Source organism: Erpetoichthys calabaricus, chromosome 1 (assembly GCF_900747795.2).
Source record: "Erpetoichthys calabaricus chromosome 1, fErpCal1.3, whole genome shotgun sequence".
Taxonomy (NCBI): domain Eukaryota; kingdom Metazoa; phylum Chordata; class Cladistia; order Polypteriformes; family Polypteridae; genus Erpetoichthys; species Erpetoichthys calabaricus.
Window position 1 is genome coordinate 268,886,943 of NC_041394.2, and position 13,202 is coordinate 268,900,144.

Sequence of the window (13,202 nt, forward strand, 5' to 3'; positions counted from 1 at the left end):
GCCCCAGGATCAAGTGGGAAAAAAACACAGAGGTTCTGCCTTCACCCTTCATGTGAAGTCTCAGGATGTCCAACAATGTAGCTCGATCAACTGAGTTGAATGCTTTATGAAAACTGTTAAAAGACGCAATGAAACTCTTCTGATATTCTCGTTTGTGCTCCATGAGAACCCTCAGTGCCAGGTTGACAGTAGACTTCTTAGGCGTAAAATCAGACTGCTTCAGTTGCTGGTAGGTGAGCAAGTGGTCACGGCCCTAGCAAGGACCTTACCCAGCACCGAAAGCAGTGTTATCGGTCTGTAGTTGCCGTAATCCAGCCAATCACCCTTCCCTTTCCAGACAGAGACAACAAGTGCCATTTTTCAGTCAGTTGCGATGACACCTGTCTTCCAGATGGAAGCAAAGATTGCTTTCATTGCTAGGAGGACATTCTTACCACCAGCCTGTAGAAGTTCACTCCGGATACCACAGATCCCTGTAGCCTTTCCTGCCCTCGGCTTGTTCGCCACCTGTGCAACCTCAGTGAGATTGGGTAGTTCACAGCTAATTGCAGGATCAGCTTCATGAACTGTGGACCCAGAGATGTCTAACGTCCTAGCATGAGGATCAGCTTCAAACAGCTGTTCAAAGTAGCCAGCCCAGTGGGTCACAACTGCAGCATCATCCGTAATGACCATCCCCTCACCTGCCCTGAGTGTGACTCTTCTAGGAACAGATTTGTATGTGTATAATGCTTTGATTCCTCTGTAAGCAGGACATGGATCACTAGACACTTGCTCACAGATTCCTCTAACAAATGCCTCCTTATTTGCCCTCAGAGTCCTTGCAGCTTTCCTTCTCAGCCCCCAGTAGAGACCAGAGTTGCCATCAAGCCATGTGCTGCGACTCCTGTGGATGATACCCGGGGTGCCCTGCGAGATGAAATACCTCCTTCTGTGAACACCAGCAACACCAATGCAACCTTCAGGGTCTTGTTATGGAAGGTCTTCCACAATACATTAGGATCGACAGTTGCATCTGCGACTGAAATTTCCTCACACAATCTGCATGCAAACTCATTAGAAACAGTCTGATCTTGGAGTCTGGTCAGGTCCAGCCTTATTCTCCTCATTCTGGCGAGAAAGACCAAAAGCATTAGAAATACTAAACACTTACTGTAATTCCAGCCGAAAGTAAGTATGTTGGCCAGAATCAGATAAGTATTTTGAAATGTTTCACATGCAATTAAAATTATGATACGATAAGTACCCACAACAATTACCCAAGATACATAATGTATTTAGTTATCATAGGACAATAAGAGGCATTTAGGTTTGTGCTACTATCTTGTGAATCTCTTGTCCTGTATAATGTCTCATCATTGTTTGTTTGGAATTTGGAACTTCTGTCACAGTTTTTAGACATTCAAGAGTTGTAAAAAATTGCCCCAAGCACCAAGAGATGAGAGAGATAACAAAGTTAAACAGAGAAAGGATAAAAAAAATGTAGTAAAACATTAAAGCCTAAACATGAACCAAAAATAAAAAAACAAATTAACCATGCAAAATCCTAACTCCCTAGAAAGGTTTTAATGCTAGCAAAAAACACAAACATTTAAATTTAAGAATGATATTTTGCCATCTTAAATAGTGGCAGCTCAGCAACAATCACATATCTCAACTTCTGGCAACAACATAGTAACAATGGGGGATCTGTTAATAACAACAATAAATCCACGGCTGTGACATATTGCACAAAAAATGAATGTTGTCACCATGACTAAAAACAAGATACAAAATGGCACTGACCAAATATAAATAAAATGCTAAAATTTACTCACAACCTAAAAATGAAAAGAATATCACAAAACATGTCCAATACAAAAGCCTCCACATTTGAAAACCGAAAAATCAAAACACCCACAAACATGAAGTTGGTTTGATATTGTTATTCAAGAACAGGAATTTCTTTCCCCACATCCTACCTTATATGGGAAATGGTCTCTCATGTAAAAATGAGGCTGATGTATGAAGGCAATATCTGTTTGTGATTTAGTACTTTATTTGATTTTACACCTAGTTCTTTGTCATTACAGCGATTTAGCTTCATTAAGAAGGGAATTAGTGTCTCAGTATGGCACCTTGTGTTCATAAATGTCATTATTGTTTTAAGTAATAAAGACACTATTGTTAGAAGTATGTATTTTGTTGTAATATAATATATACATTATACCAATAGGACAGAAACATGTTTGGTTCTTTCATTATGTACAAACAATAACAAAGAGTATCTAATACCTACACTCGAAGGCATTGATCTTCATCCCCAAATAAAAAAAGAGTCCGAATAACATTATCTACCAAGTCTCTCTAAATGAGCTAGATATAAACTCACAATTACTTACTTTACTAACCAACTGTGTGGCACATTTCAGCCTCATGAGTTTTTTTTTCTATGTACAAATGTTGACTATTAGTTACTGATCACATTGCAATCATATGACTTTAAGTTTAAAAAGTCTTCCATTTTTAGAAAATCGTGTTCTGCTAATTTGAGATTTCTGCTGTGAAGTGCTAATAAGTCTATCACGCCTTCTCCTAGCAAATCCAAAGTGATAATAAAGCACAGACAGAAGCATTTTGCAAACTTGAGATTTACATAGTTGGAAGATTCTAGGCACCTACTCCTCTTACTTTGTAAGAATAAACAAGATGAGCTTTTCATCAGTTACAAACTGAGAAAAATGAAAGACAGCATTTCAAGGTATGAGATAAGCCAAGATTGTGGGGAAACATTTCTAAAAATGTGGACCACAAGGGGGCAACAAAACTCCTTGCAGATTATTTCTTGAAAAAAAAAAGCCATACTTACTGAAATAGTTTTAACAAAAGCTGTGACTCGGCTCTCCATCTGTTCATTCATTTATTTTCTACACATGCATAGTTTAACTTTGTTAATGACGATTTCTTTCCCTATCATGGCTACAGGTTGAATTTTTTTCAGGAAAAGTCACTCTTTGTGAACCGTAAGATGCTATTAAAAACACGCAATTAAAAAAAATTGCTTGCAATACGTGCCTTATGGGTGGTGTCCTGTTTTTCTTCTTGTTCCTACAGACTATACAGTCTGGCTTTAGTTTCTTGTCAAAGATGGAAAGTGGCAATTACTTCAAGGGCAAATCGAAAAATCAAATGTTCCTGTTTGTCTCCTAATTCTTTTGTGGGAATAACAGTTCAACTGTAATACACCACATGGCAGACTCTGTTCATCTCACAATCCACTCAAGGTGATGTTTATCTACATTTAACAATACTTTCAGGCTTCTACTTAATGTTGACTTTGTGGACAACTGCCTTAAATACAAGTTAATACCGGGGGTCATAGAAAGCTGGACCCTATACACTATCATTTAATGTGCCATCACTACAGTAAATAAATACATATAGGAATGTGATACAGCATGGGAAATAGCAATGTGGCATCAAGATGATACAGGCTAGCAAAGAGACTGGACTTGTCAACATCAGCTCCACTAATCATAGCAAAACTATCCACATACATGTACAATGTATATCGTCTACTGTACTGTTGGATCTGTTCCAGAATGTTCTCTCTCATCATCAAAACATAACGAAAACTAGAGTTAAAACAGGCAATGCACCTCGTTTTGTATTATTAATGAATGATAAGTTCTATCAAGGCCACCTCATTGAAATAAACCTGCCTGATAAATCGTACCTACTCATTTAAAAAAAATAAAGAAGGTCACATTAATACCAGGATCGAAAGTACATGTTTAAGTTATATATTGTGTAAAACACAGGCTGCATAATGTTTACTTGTAGGAAGAGTCAAGTTACTCAGAAAATATAAGTAAGAAAGTGTCACACAGCTCAAGTAAGAGAGCTAAGAGTGGGTCAGTGCAAACCAGAGGCACATATGTTGTGTAATATTGGTCACTTGTATAGTTACAAGATTCCATGCATTTTCCTCATTAAAATTACATGCATTTTTATTTTGAGCAAAATTCAGAACTATTTTAAGTTTTCTTGATGTCATTGTGTAGCAGAGCTCAAGTAAAATGAGTCTGCTGTGGAGAAAAGACTCTCCAATGCCTTGACCAGCTAAGACATTAGTTTTCTGCTATTTTTGTGGAAATGAAGAGCAAATTTATATCCCTGGTACTCAGCTGGGATGGCTCAAATTGGGATCACTACCGGGAGAACCTAGTTACAATTGCAAAAAAAAACAACACTTTTTAAGCAAATCTTTATTTGTTCACAGCAGTACACTTGAAACGTGAATTGAGTGGTAAATGCAAAACTTCATGCAAGGAAGTGCAGCATGTTCTAAAGTGCCTATTTCATGATTTTTTAGGAATCATTCCATACAGGTCATATTTGTTTGTTTAAATCACTTCCAAAACAGCAGAAAACAATAAGAAGAGGCAGTGATGAGTAATGATTGACTATAATATGATAACTTTTCCATAAAGGACTGCGAGAATACACATTTTTCAAAGTTTCTTAGAAACCTAACTGATGCAGAATGCAACCAGCTCCTCAAGACCAGATATTACAATCAATTTTTGTACAGTATGTATGGAAGATAATTAATTATTGTATGTCATTTGGAATTTTAGAATGGAAAGATTTGCTAGACAATAGTAAAATTCATCCATCCATTTTCTTAATCTTTTTAGCTCATTACCTGGTTAGGAAGAACCTTTAAGATTTGCTAGTCCAATGCAAGGATAAAATTTTGATGCACAAATTAAAGTTTTGGAGGGACTTCAGAATGCCAAATGAAACTCGGAAAGAATGTGTAGATTCCACAAAGGCAGCGACTGTATGCCTGGTCTTTTTGGTTTCTCCACACAGCCATGAGTATTAGTTAACTCTGAATTAGCCTGCTATGAGGAAGTGTCTTTTCTAAGGTTGTGTCGATATCTGCAGCAATAGGCTTGGATTATTCTTGATTCTGAAATGGTCAAAGGGGGCTCAGAACCTGGAGAGATAAATGCACTTTTTAGTAAATGATTCTTCTGTTAAATACATTTTGTGGTGCATTTAAAGATGTTATAATTTAGTACACGATTTTGCATGATATTGTTTTTTCATTTTATACTTTAATATTGCAAAATTGTAATCACATTAAGAATGGATGTGGACATGAGCATGGCACAGCAAACATCAGGTAAAACTGATCATGCATGTTAGTGTAGACCATCCTGTCCTCCTAATTGGAATAAAACTCCAAGACAATGAGTTTGGTTGCTGGAATGCTGCTTGCCACACTTGCATCATGAAGTCTTTAGCAGTACAGAATGTGCACAGTGCATTAGGGCCCAAAGCTTAGATCCCACAGGCTGCATCTAATAAAGGTGTTGTTAAAGGACATTTAATGACATTTCTTTTAGTTTTATCAGACACTAAAGAGTTGTTGTGAAGTAGCAGATTGAATTATAAAAACACTGAGGTCTGAATTCATACCGACATTCTTCACTAACCTCTTCAGGAGTATACAGAACAAAATGTCTTGGCAAAAGAAACTAAGCTTTACAGTATAATCAGAATAAGGAAAAAAATAATAAATTAACATCAGCCAATCACATCCAGGTGTACACTCTCATATCAGCCCAAACTGGGGCTTGGACCTGATGCCACCAAGATCTACAGTACTACCACCCACTCATATAAGGTATGAGATAGCCCATGATCACTAGCAAAAAAACAGTCAAGCTACAATATTATACAAGTCGTAAAATGTGTGAGTAGACATAAATCATGATATTTATAATTTTATGTTGCCCAGATTTGATTGTGAACACTAGATTTATCACTCCTCCTTTTGAATTCAGGCCCAATACCATGTAAAGAACACAAGTGAATGGTTAAGGCAGAGGGATAAAAATATTTCTTTGTCACATTTGATTTATCCTTTTTGTTTGCCTATTTTCTATTTCTATAATCTTTTTAATCATTACACTGTGCCTTAAAAATGAATGACACAGTGGTTATTCCTACTATCACATGTATCAAACATCCTAAATGTGAATCCCTTGCCTGGTTATTGACTGGATGGAATGTATGCTTCCTTTTCCATATTCTCTGTGGGCTTTTCTCACAGTACTCTGGTTTTCCTCCCACATACAATAGATGTGCATCTTAAAATAAGCGGCAACTTCAAATTGGCCTTGAAACAAAGTAGGATTCCGCCACAAAACTCCAATACACAGAGTGTTAAGGAGAATACTGTATAGTATAAGGATTAGCAAATGCCTCAACAATAAATTGCCTGAAACTAACTTTTTAGAATAAGAAATTTGACAAATGAGAGGGAACCATTCACTCCATCAAGCTCATGTAACTAATAGTTAAGCTGTCCTAATATCTCATGCAGGTGCTTCTTATAGGTTGCCAAGGTTTCTGCTTCAACAACAAGGCTTAGTAATTTGTTTGACATTCCCATAAACTTTTCTGTAAAGCAGTGCTTCCTGGCTTAAATGCTCTTCCCCCATTTTAATACAAACATTTCATTTTCCCTAGACCTAAAAGTTTACTGATTTAACACTTTCTTCATAATCTGGCACAAGGAATAATAAGAAATTAAGCTGTTCTTGCAGCAGAGATCCAGATTAACAGAAACATTATTTAAAATAATGAACTTTGCCACAGCATTTCTTTATATTGTAATGTCACTGAAATGACTGGATGAAGTTGTACATAATAAAAATGATTGATCAAGCTGCTACTGTATATCTTTACAAACCCCCAATCTGTAATAAGTCTAGAAATATTTTTCTGGGCTTCCTCAAATGAAGTTATGTCTTTATTTTTTATGAAAACCGAAAATGTATTATTAAGGGTACAGATTTACAAAATAGTGTTCTATAATTCTGCTTTCTACAGTATTTACCAGTTCCATGGATATTCTGTATTATTTAACAGTTTACTATGACTAAGATCTATTCTTTAAAATATGCAATTTCTATCTCCAGACTCCACATTGTTTAGTTAGATAACAGACAAAGAGGATGTTATGTCAAAATAAAGATGATCCTCCAATGGGAGTGAATGAGTGAGTTTACTATATTTGTCATATTTATTACAAATTTCATGTTTAACCCTTTTATACATGGGACTTTCAACAAACACTAACGTATATACCTAATGTCTTTAGAGGCCTGGCATATATTTAAATTTAATCAAGCCACAATTAACCATAACTGTCCAAACCTTTATTGAAAGCTGTTCCCTGAACACTGCTTCTTTTTAAACTATTTTTAAAATAATTACTTTTAATTTTAAAATTTATGAATAATTACACAATCATAGTCTGCTTCTCAGCAAAATGATACCAGACCACTGTTAAATTGGCAATGTGACTCGTGGCACACTATGCAGAGGCCAGTTACTTTGTACTAAACATATGTTGCACCTTCTGTGTTTTATTTTTTTTTTTTCATTTTTGCTTTTAAGAAGCTGTTTCAGGTGATGTGACTTGTGGCATTTCACTCTGTGCTGCCTCCTGCAGCTGACTTCCCCCTTTTACTTTTACCCTTCTTCAACTTGTCTGAACCCTGACCCTCTATGATTCCCTACAAAAAACATTCATGATCTGAAGGCTGTAGAAGTATCACTCTGCACTGCCTCACTCTGTTATTTATTGTTTGTCTCCCTGCTGTGTGGCTCTCAGTCTTCCTCTTGAGTTGTCATTTGCCATTAATGGCAGGGACTCTTTCAAGAGCTTCCTATATTGATAAGTATCATCTGCACTTCTTTTCTTATCTCTGTAAACTCATAAATACCTAAATAATAAGCAATGTAATAGGAACTCAGCTGTAAATAACACCTTGTGCGTTTTTGCTGTGTCCACTTTTGTTTCTTTAAGAAGTGGTTTCAGCTGACGTGACTTATGCTGTTTCACTCTACGCAGCTGCTGCAACTGTTTGGGAACTTTACCTTCATTCTCCTCCTCCCTGTCTGAGCTCTGGTTCTGTACAATTTCTTGCCCACAACATTTATGATCTGATGGCATCAGAAGTATCCCTCTGCACTGTGTTTCTCTGTGACTTGTAATCTACTATCAATGACTGGGGCACTTTCAAGGGCTTGCTGTGCTGATAAGTGCTTGGCATTTATTTGCTTATATCTTACCTCTGTAAACATTTTTCACATAAAAGTAACAAGATAGAAATGCAAATGTAATGAACATATACAGATACAAAGAAATTCTTAAAAAAAGCATTTTTGTTTGAGTGCAGTTTACAAACAGTTAAAATGTGTGTATAAAAGAAAACTGACACTTTACTGCATCTAGGGTCAGTAGCAACCCTACAGTATATGTTTTAGGTAAGTAAATGATTGTATTCAAATAATTTCACAGTATTTTGGCATATTTTTGGTAGTACATAGCTGCAGATGAAATGAATGAGGCATACCTGGGGAACTGCATCCACACTGTATCATATGAGTTGTAAACATGACATCACATGTTGCTAGCAACCCAAAGGTTAAATATATTGGTTTAGCTTTCATTCAAAGCCCTTGAAGAATCTATTAAAAAAGGTCCAGTGTTGAATAATTCTGTTAACTAGACAGATCACACAGTAGGCCCAATAAAATATACAATAATCATTTATTAGAGACAAGTAGCAGAGGAAGGCCATTTAAGAAACGGACGAGAACATCAAGAAACATGGGCAACACAACAGGAAATCATAATGTTATAATTTCATACTAACAGAAAACTGATGGATATGGTTGCTCTCAATTTGAAAAGGAAAAATATTTTTTTTCCATTTTATCTAAATAATCCATAAAACAGTTAAATTTCTATAAAGAAATAAGTGAAATGCTCTTTAGAAGTGCAATAATTTTAAATATTTATTCTTTAGACTCAAGGAAACAGCCTTTTGTACAGCACACATTTCATAATAGTTCAAGATACATCTTGTGTACAACCACAAAACCAAGACATTAGGTTTTTAAATTATTTTTACACGGAGTGAAAACTCAGACAAGATTTACAAGCATATCTTTTTACAATTGTTATACGTCTTTTAATTAAATTTATACAATATTATTTTTCTTATAGATTTCCAGAAGCATAAATTATATTAACAAACCACTAACAAAACATGCAACAGCCAGTGAGAAACATTTAAATTCTCCTGAAACTACTCAAGCATTTATTTTTTTGTCTTTGTGGGTTTTGTTTGTGTGTCTTCTGTAAGGACAAAAATCATGTTAGCTGTACAGATTTAACAGCACACACTCTACTCAGTCAATGAATTCATCACCTGAGCACATCACTGGACAAAATATACAGATACAGTCATAGAGATTTTTTTCACATTCACATGCTCAATACCTGACCAAAAGTTTTAGATTTTTTAAATCATTTGTAGAAAAAAATGATATGTATTTACAAGGTTACAAATAAACAAAGCACATTCTCACAAGTCACATGGATGAAATTGTTAGACTCCCTTGGTTTCTGATTTACTGGCAAATGAGAGTTTAACAAAACAAAATAACACTAATAAAAAAACTGAAAATTTAAAGAGACAGTATACTACCATCATTCTGTTTTTGGACTAATGTAATAATTACCTTTTTTATCTATGAAGGTTCATGCCGATAAGTTATATCCATTGATTGACAGCGTATTTATTTGAAACACTGCATAACATGATGATTTCTTTTGCACGGCTTTAACAGTACAAACCTAACTCAACAACATAAAGTATAAATGAAAACAAGCTGAAAATGAGACAAACCAATTGTTAAAAAAAAAAAAAAGTGCAAGACGTTTCTGTTAACAAAAATGATGGATGCTGTCTCCCTAAATTTCAAAATTTTAAAGCAGTGAAGATGCTTAACAAACAAAACAATTGAAGGAAAAACAACAAAAGAATTTGCCATAAAACAAAATCATACATGCTTATTAGAATGTGAAAAGAGTTTGTAAACAAATATTTTGTGCTTTCTGCCTAATCACATGCTTTTTTTATTGTGTTGGTTAAAAGCCATCCTATTTGTCCTTCATTTGATACAAACTAAATTTCTATTACAATAGAAAAAAAGTTTTTTTTTTGTACAATTAAAAACAGAATGTATGAACTGAGAAAAAAAGATAAGGTAATTCAAATTTTAAAGTGCACAAACTGCATTGTTATACCATAAAACATCAGCCTTGCAGAAGTAAAAAAAAACACACGGTATTTATTTTCTACGAATAATATACAAACTGAATATAAAGATCATTCTCGATATCGATACCCAGACGAAAAGTTTGCTTACATCTCATATACTAATTAAAAGCATTCAAAACACAAAGTCTATGTTGCATAGAATTACTCCAACAGAACCTATGAATTTGGTAACTGAAATTAGGTTGGCACTTGATGTACACTTCTTTTTGAAAAGGAACCAACCCTGTATTTTTAACACTGTACTACTGGTATTGATTTGTGTTGCATTATTTTTAGGCTTTAAAGTATTCCAAATAGTAAGTCCTGTAGAATTTTAGCCTGGCAGGCTGTTAATAAATTTTTCATAAAAGGGTCTCTCAGTCATTAATATATACATATATACTATCTCTATCTTTGATTATTTATATACTGTGTGCATATATACAACACACATATAGATAAATATATTTTTCTCTAATTGTCCTCCCACAACAAAAAAACAAAAAAGTTAAACATTAGGCACTCACTTGAAAAGAAATGAAATGTCTGTCTTTGAGTACATCATGTAATAATTAATTGCATGGGTGTAACTGAATATTATCAAATACAGAAACTTGTAGTCATTTGTTTTCAGAATTGGAGAAACATAATTGACATACAGCATTAGATTATGAAATACTTTTGTACTATACAGGACTAGTGGCACTTGAAACAGGATAGCTCCACAGCAATTCAATTCACTTTTGGATTCTAATGTTATAGTTTAGACTTGACTGAAGCAATCAGGAATGTTTCAGCACATACCCACACACACACACACACGCACACACACAGACAAGACATGCTGTACACCAAGAAAGGAGCATTTTTAATGTTAACAGCATTAGAGGAAGTCCTGCAAACTGCTGCTAAGGTGTCACATACTATTTGAGGGTAAGTAGTGCCCTGATCGTAAGCACATTCTGTCTCCTCTGATAACCATAACAAAGTTTGAACCACCTTTGAAAAATACCAGGCTCAGTTGTACTTTTACGCAAATTGCATCAATTGATATCTAATTCATTTGGAAGGATTTTGAAATGACTGTATACATTTATACTTCACTTAAAAACAAACTGTTCTGCTTAAATTAAGCATACAGGATTTTCCATTTATTTCTGTGACATTGAAAATCATGCTTCTCTGATGATGGAAAGGTACAGATATTAATATATATTTATTTTTGCTCATAAAGGCAAAGCATGTTACACTAGCACATTCTGTTCTGTTCCTTCTTTATTACTTATATTTTATCATAACCCATTTTAATGGTGCAATTACCTTACTTATAAAGTTCCTCATTGTGGATCGGTTTTGGTTATTGGTTTTAGAATGGTAAACTTTGTATAAACACTATGTGTTAACACAGTGACAATTCATAAGGCAGTGCTTACAAAAAACTTTATTATAAGCAACACTAAAAGCACCATGTGTACTTTAACGAAATTCAAAAAGAAGTAAATGTCCTCATTCACCATATCTGTTATATGATGGCTCAATTTTACTGCATATTCTATAAATTACATATAGATTATAGCCCTGTTTTAAGCTCCTATTTCACTTTGTTCATTTTAAGGGATTATTCTTAGATTTATTCTCAGTTTATCAAAGGATCTCATAAATGTAATTGGTTTATGTCAATTCATGTCAGTCACTTTCAGTCATTTTTTGTAAAGCTGAAACAATTAAAAACTGTACCACTTTTAGAAATAGTGAATTCTGATATAAGAAAGCAATAAGGAACTTGGACCCAAATCATCTATAGATGAGTAAATGTTAGCTTTATACAATGAAGGCTGTTAACCAGTTAATTTTTAACAGTATTAGAAGGGATATAGTTGATATTTATTGTCTTTCTTGCAGAATGGCTATGCCTGCAACCCTGAAGAATGTGAGGTGTACATTTTTTTTTCTTCATGTAAATGAATGTTTTTCCTTTGAGTTTTTGGCATTTACACTCAACTCACAATAAATTGGTCAAGCTTCAGTAGAAAGACTTCCTAAGAGAAATGCAGCTCACTTATGGTATGAACATAGTGTTTTCTAATTTTCTGCATAAAAAAAAATCAAATATTGGCTGCAAAAAGTAGGACTAAATGTGCTGCTTGAATTCATTTGCATACTGGCTTGCTGTATTCTTGTCATCTTGTGTCAAATAAATGGAAACAAGAGTGTAAACAAAAAAATATAGACATTTTTCCTCTACTTACCAATTTTTCAGTATACTGTGTTTAAAATATTAAAATGTCAGCAATGAAACAACACAACATCCTACAGTATTTTTTTTTGCTTGTGTGCTGTCACAACTGTGGGTGTCAAGCTACATACAAAGTTCACACTTTTGATTAAGTGTTATTTACGAAGTTTCTCTATATTTACCCTGCTCAGTTTGCACTGCGCAAATGGCATCAGCTTTCCACAATGGGGTTATAATCAATCCCTTTGGAGACAATACTGAAGGAAAAGCATTCTCAGTTTTTAAACTGACTCCACCGCAGCCAAGGATAACAGTTCCACATACGGTCTGCTTAGAACACACCTATCCCTCTGATAACCCTCAATCGTCAGCACAGCAGTTCCTGGAAGTGTATGCTTTGAAGTGTGGTAGCTTTAGGGATTCTGGGGCCTCCTCTCTCTCCACCCTTCAGTGGACTATGTCTATCTAAACAGTGCAAAAGCAAAGGCCCCATGTCTGTTGTACATCTCTGTCAGTTATCTTTTATAAGTGGTGTAAACACACTGGACGTCCATTATGAGTGACTTTGGCTGGAGCTGACTAGTAGTTTGTGCCAGTTCACAACTCTCTTTCTTAGGTCGACTTTGTCCAGCCAGATGTAGGCCTCTCCAATCAGAGTTTTCTTCATGAATTTTCCACCATTTGAGACCAGGAAAATCTACAGAAAATTAAAATAGGGAATAAAAATAATTCAGTAATAGCATTGACTGCTTGACTACAAAAAATAAAACAGTAAATACAATATTTTCTGT

At 34.8% G+C, this 13,202-nt stretch overlaps 1 protein-coding gene across 1 annotated transcript in view; it reads right to left on the reverse strand.

The window, feature by feature from the left end:
* Positions 1-8,598: 8,598 nt before the first annotated feature.
* Positions 8,599-13,202, reverse strand: part of pclob (piccolo presynaptic cytomatrix protein b) — a 421,215-nt gene continuing 416,611 nt past the window's right edge. The window contains exon 27 of the mRNA XM_051920046.1: positions 8,599-13,108. Coding sequence (XP_051776006.1) covers positions 12,965-13,108 — 144 coding nt within the window. The 3' untranslated portion in view covers positions 8,599-12,964. The remainder of the gene's footprint in view (positions 13,109-13,202) is intronic.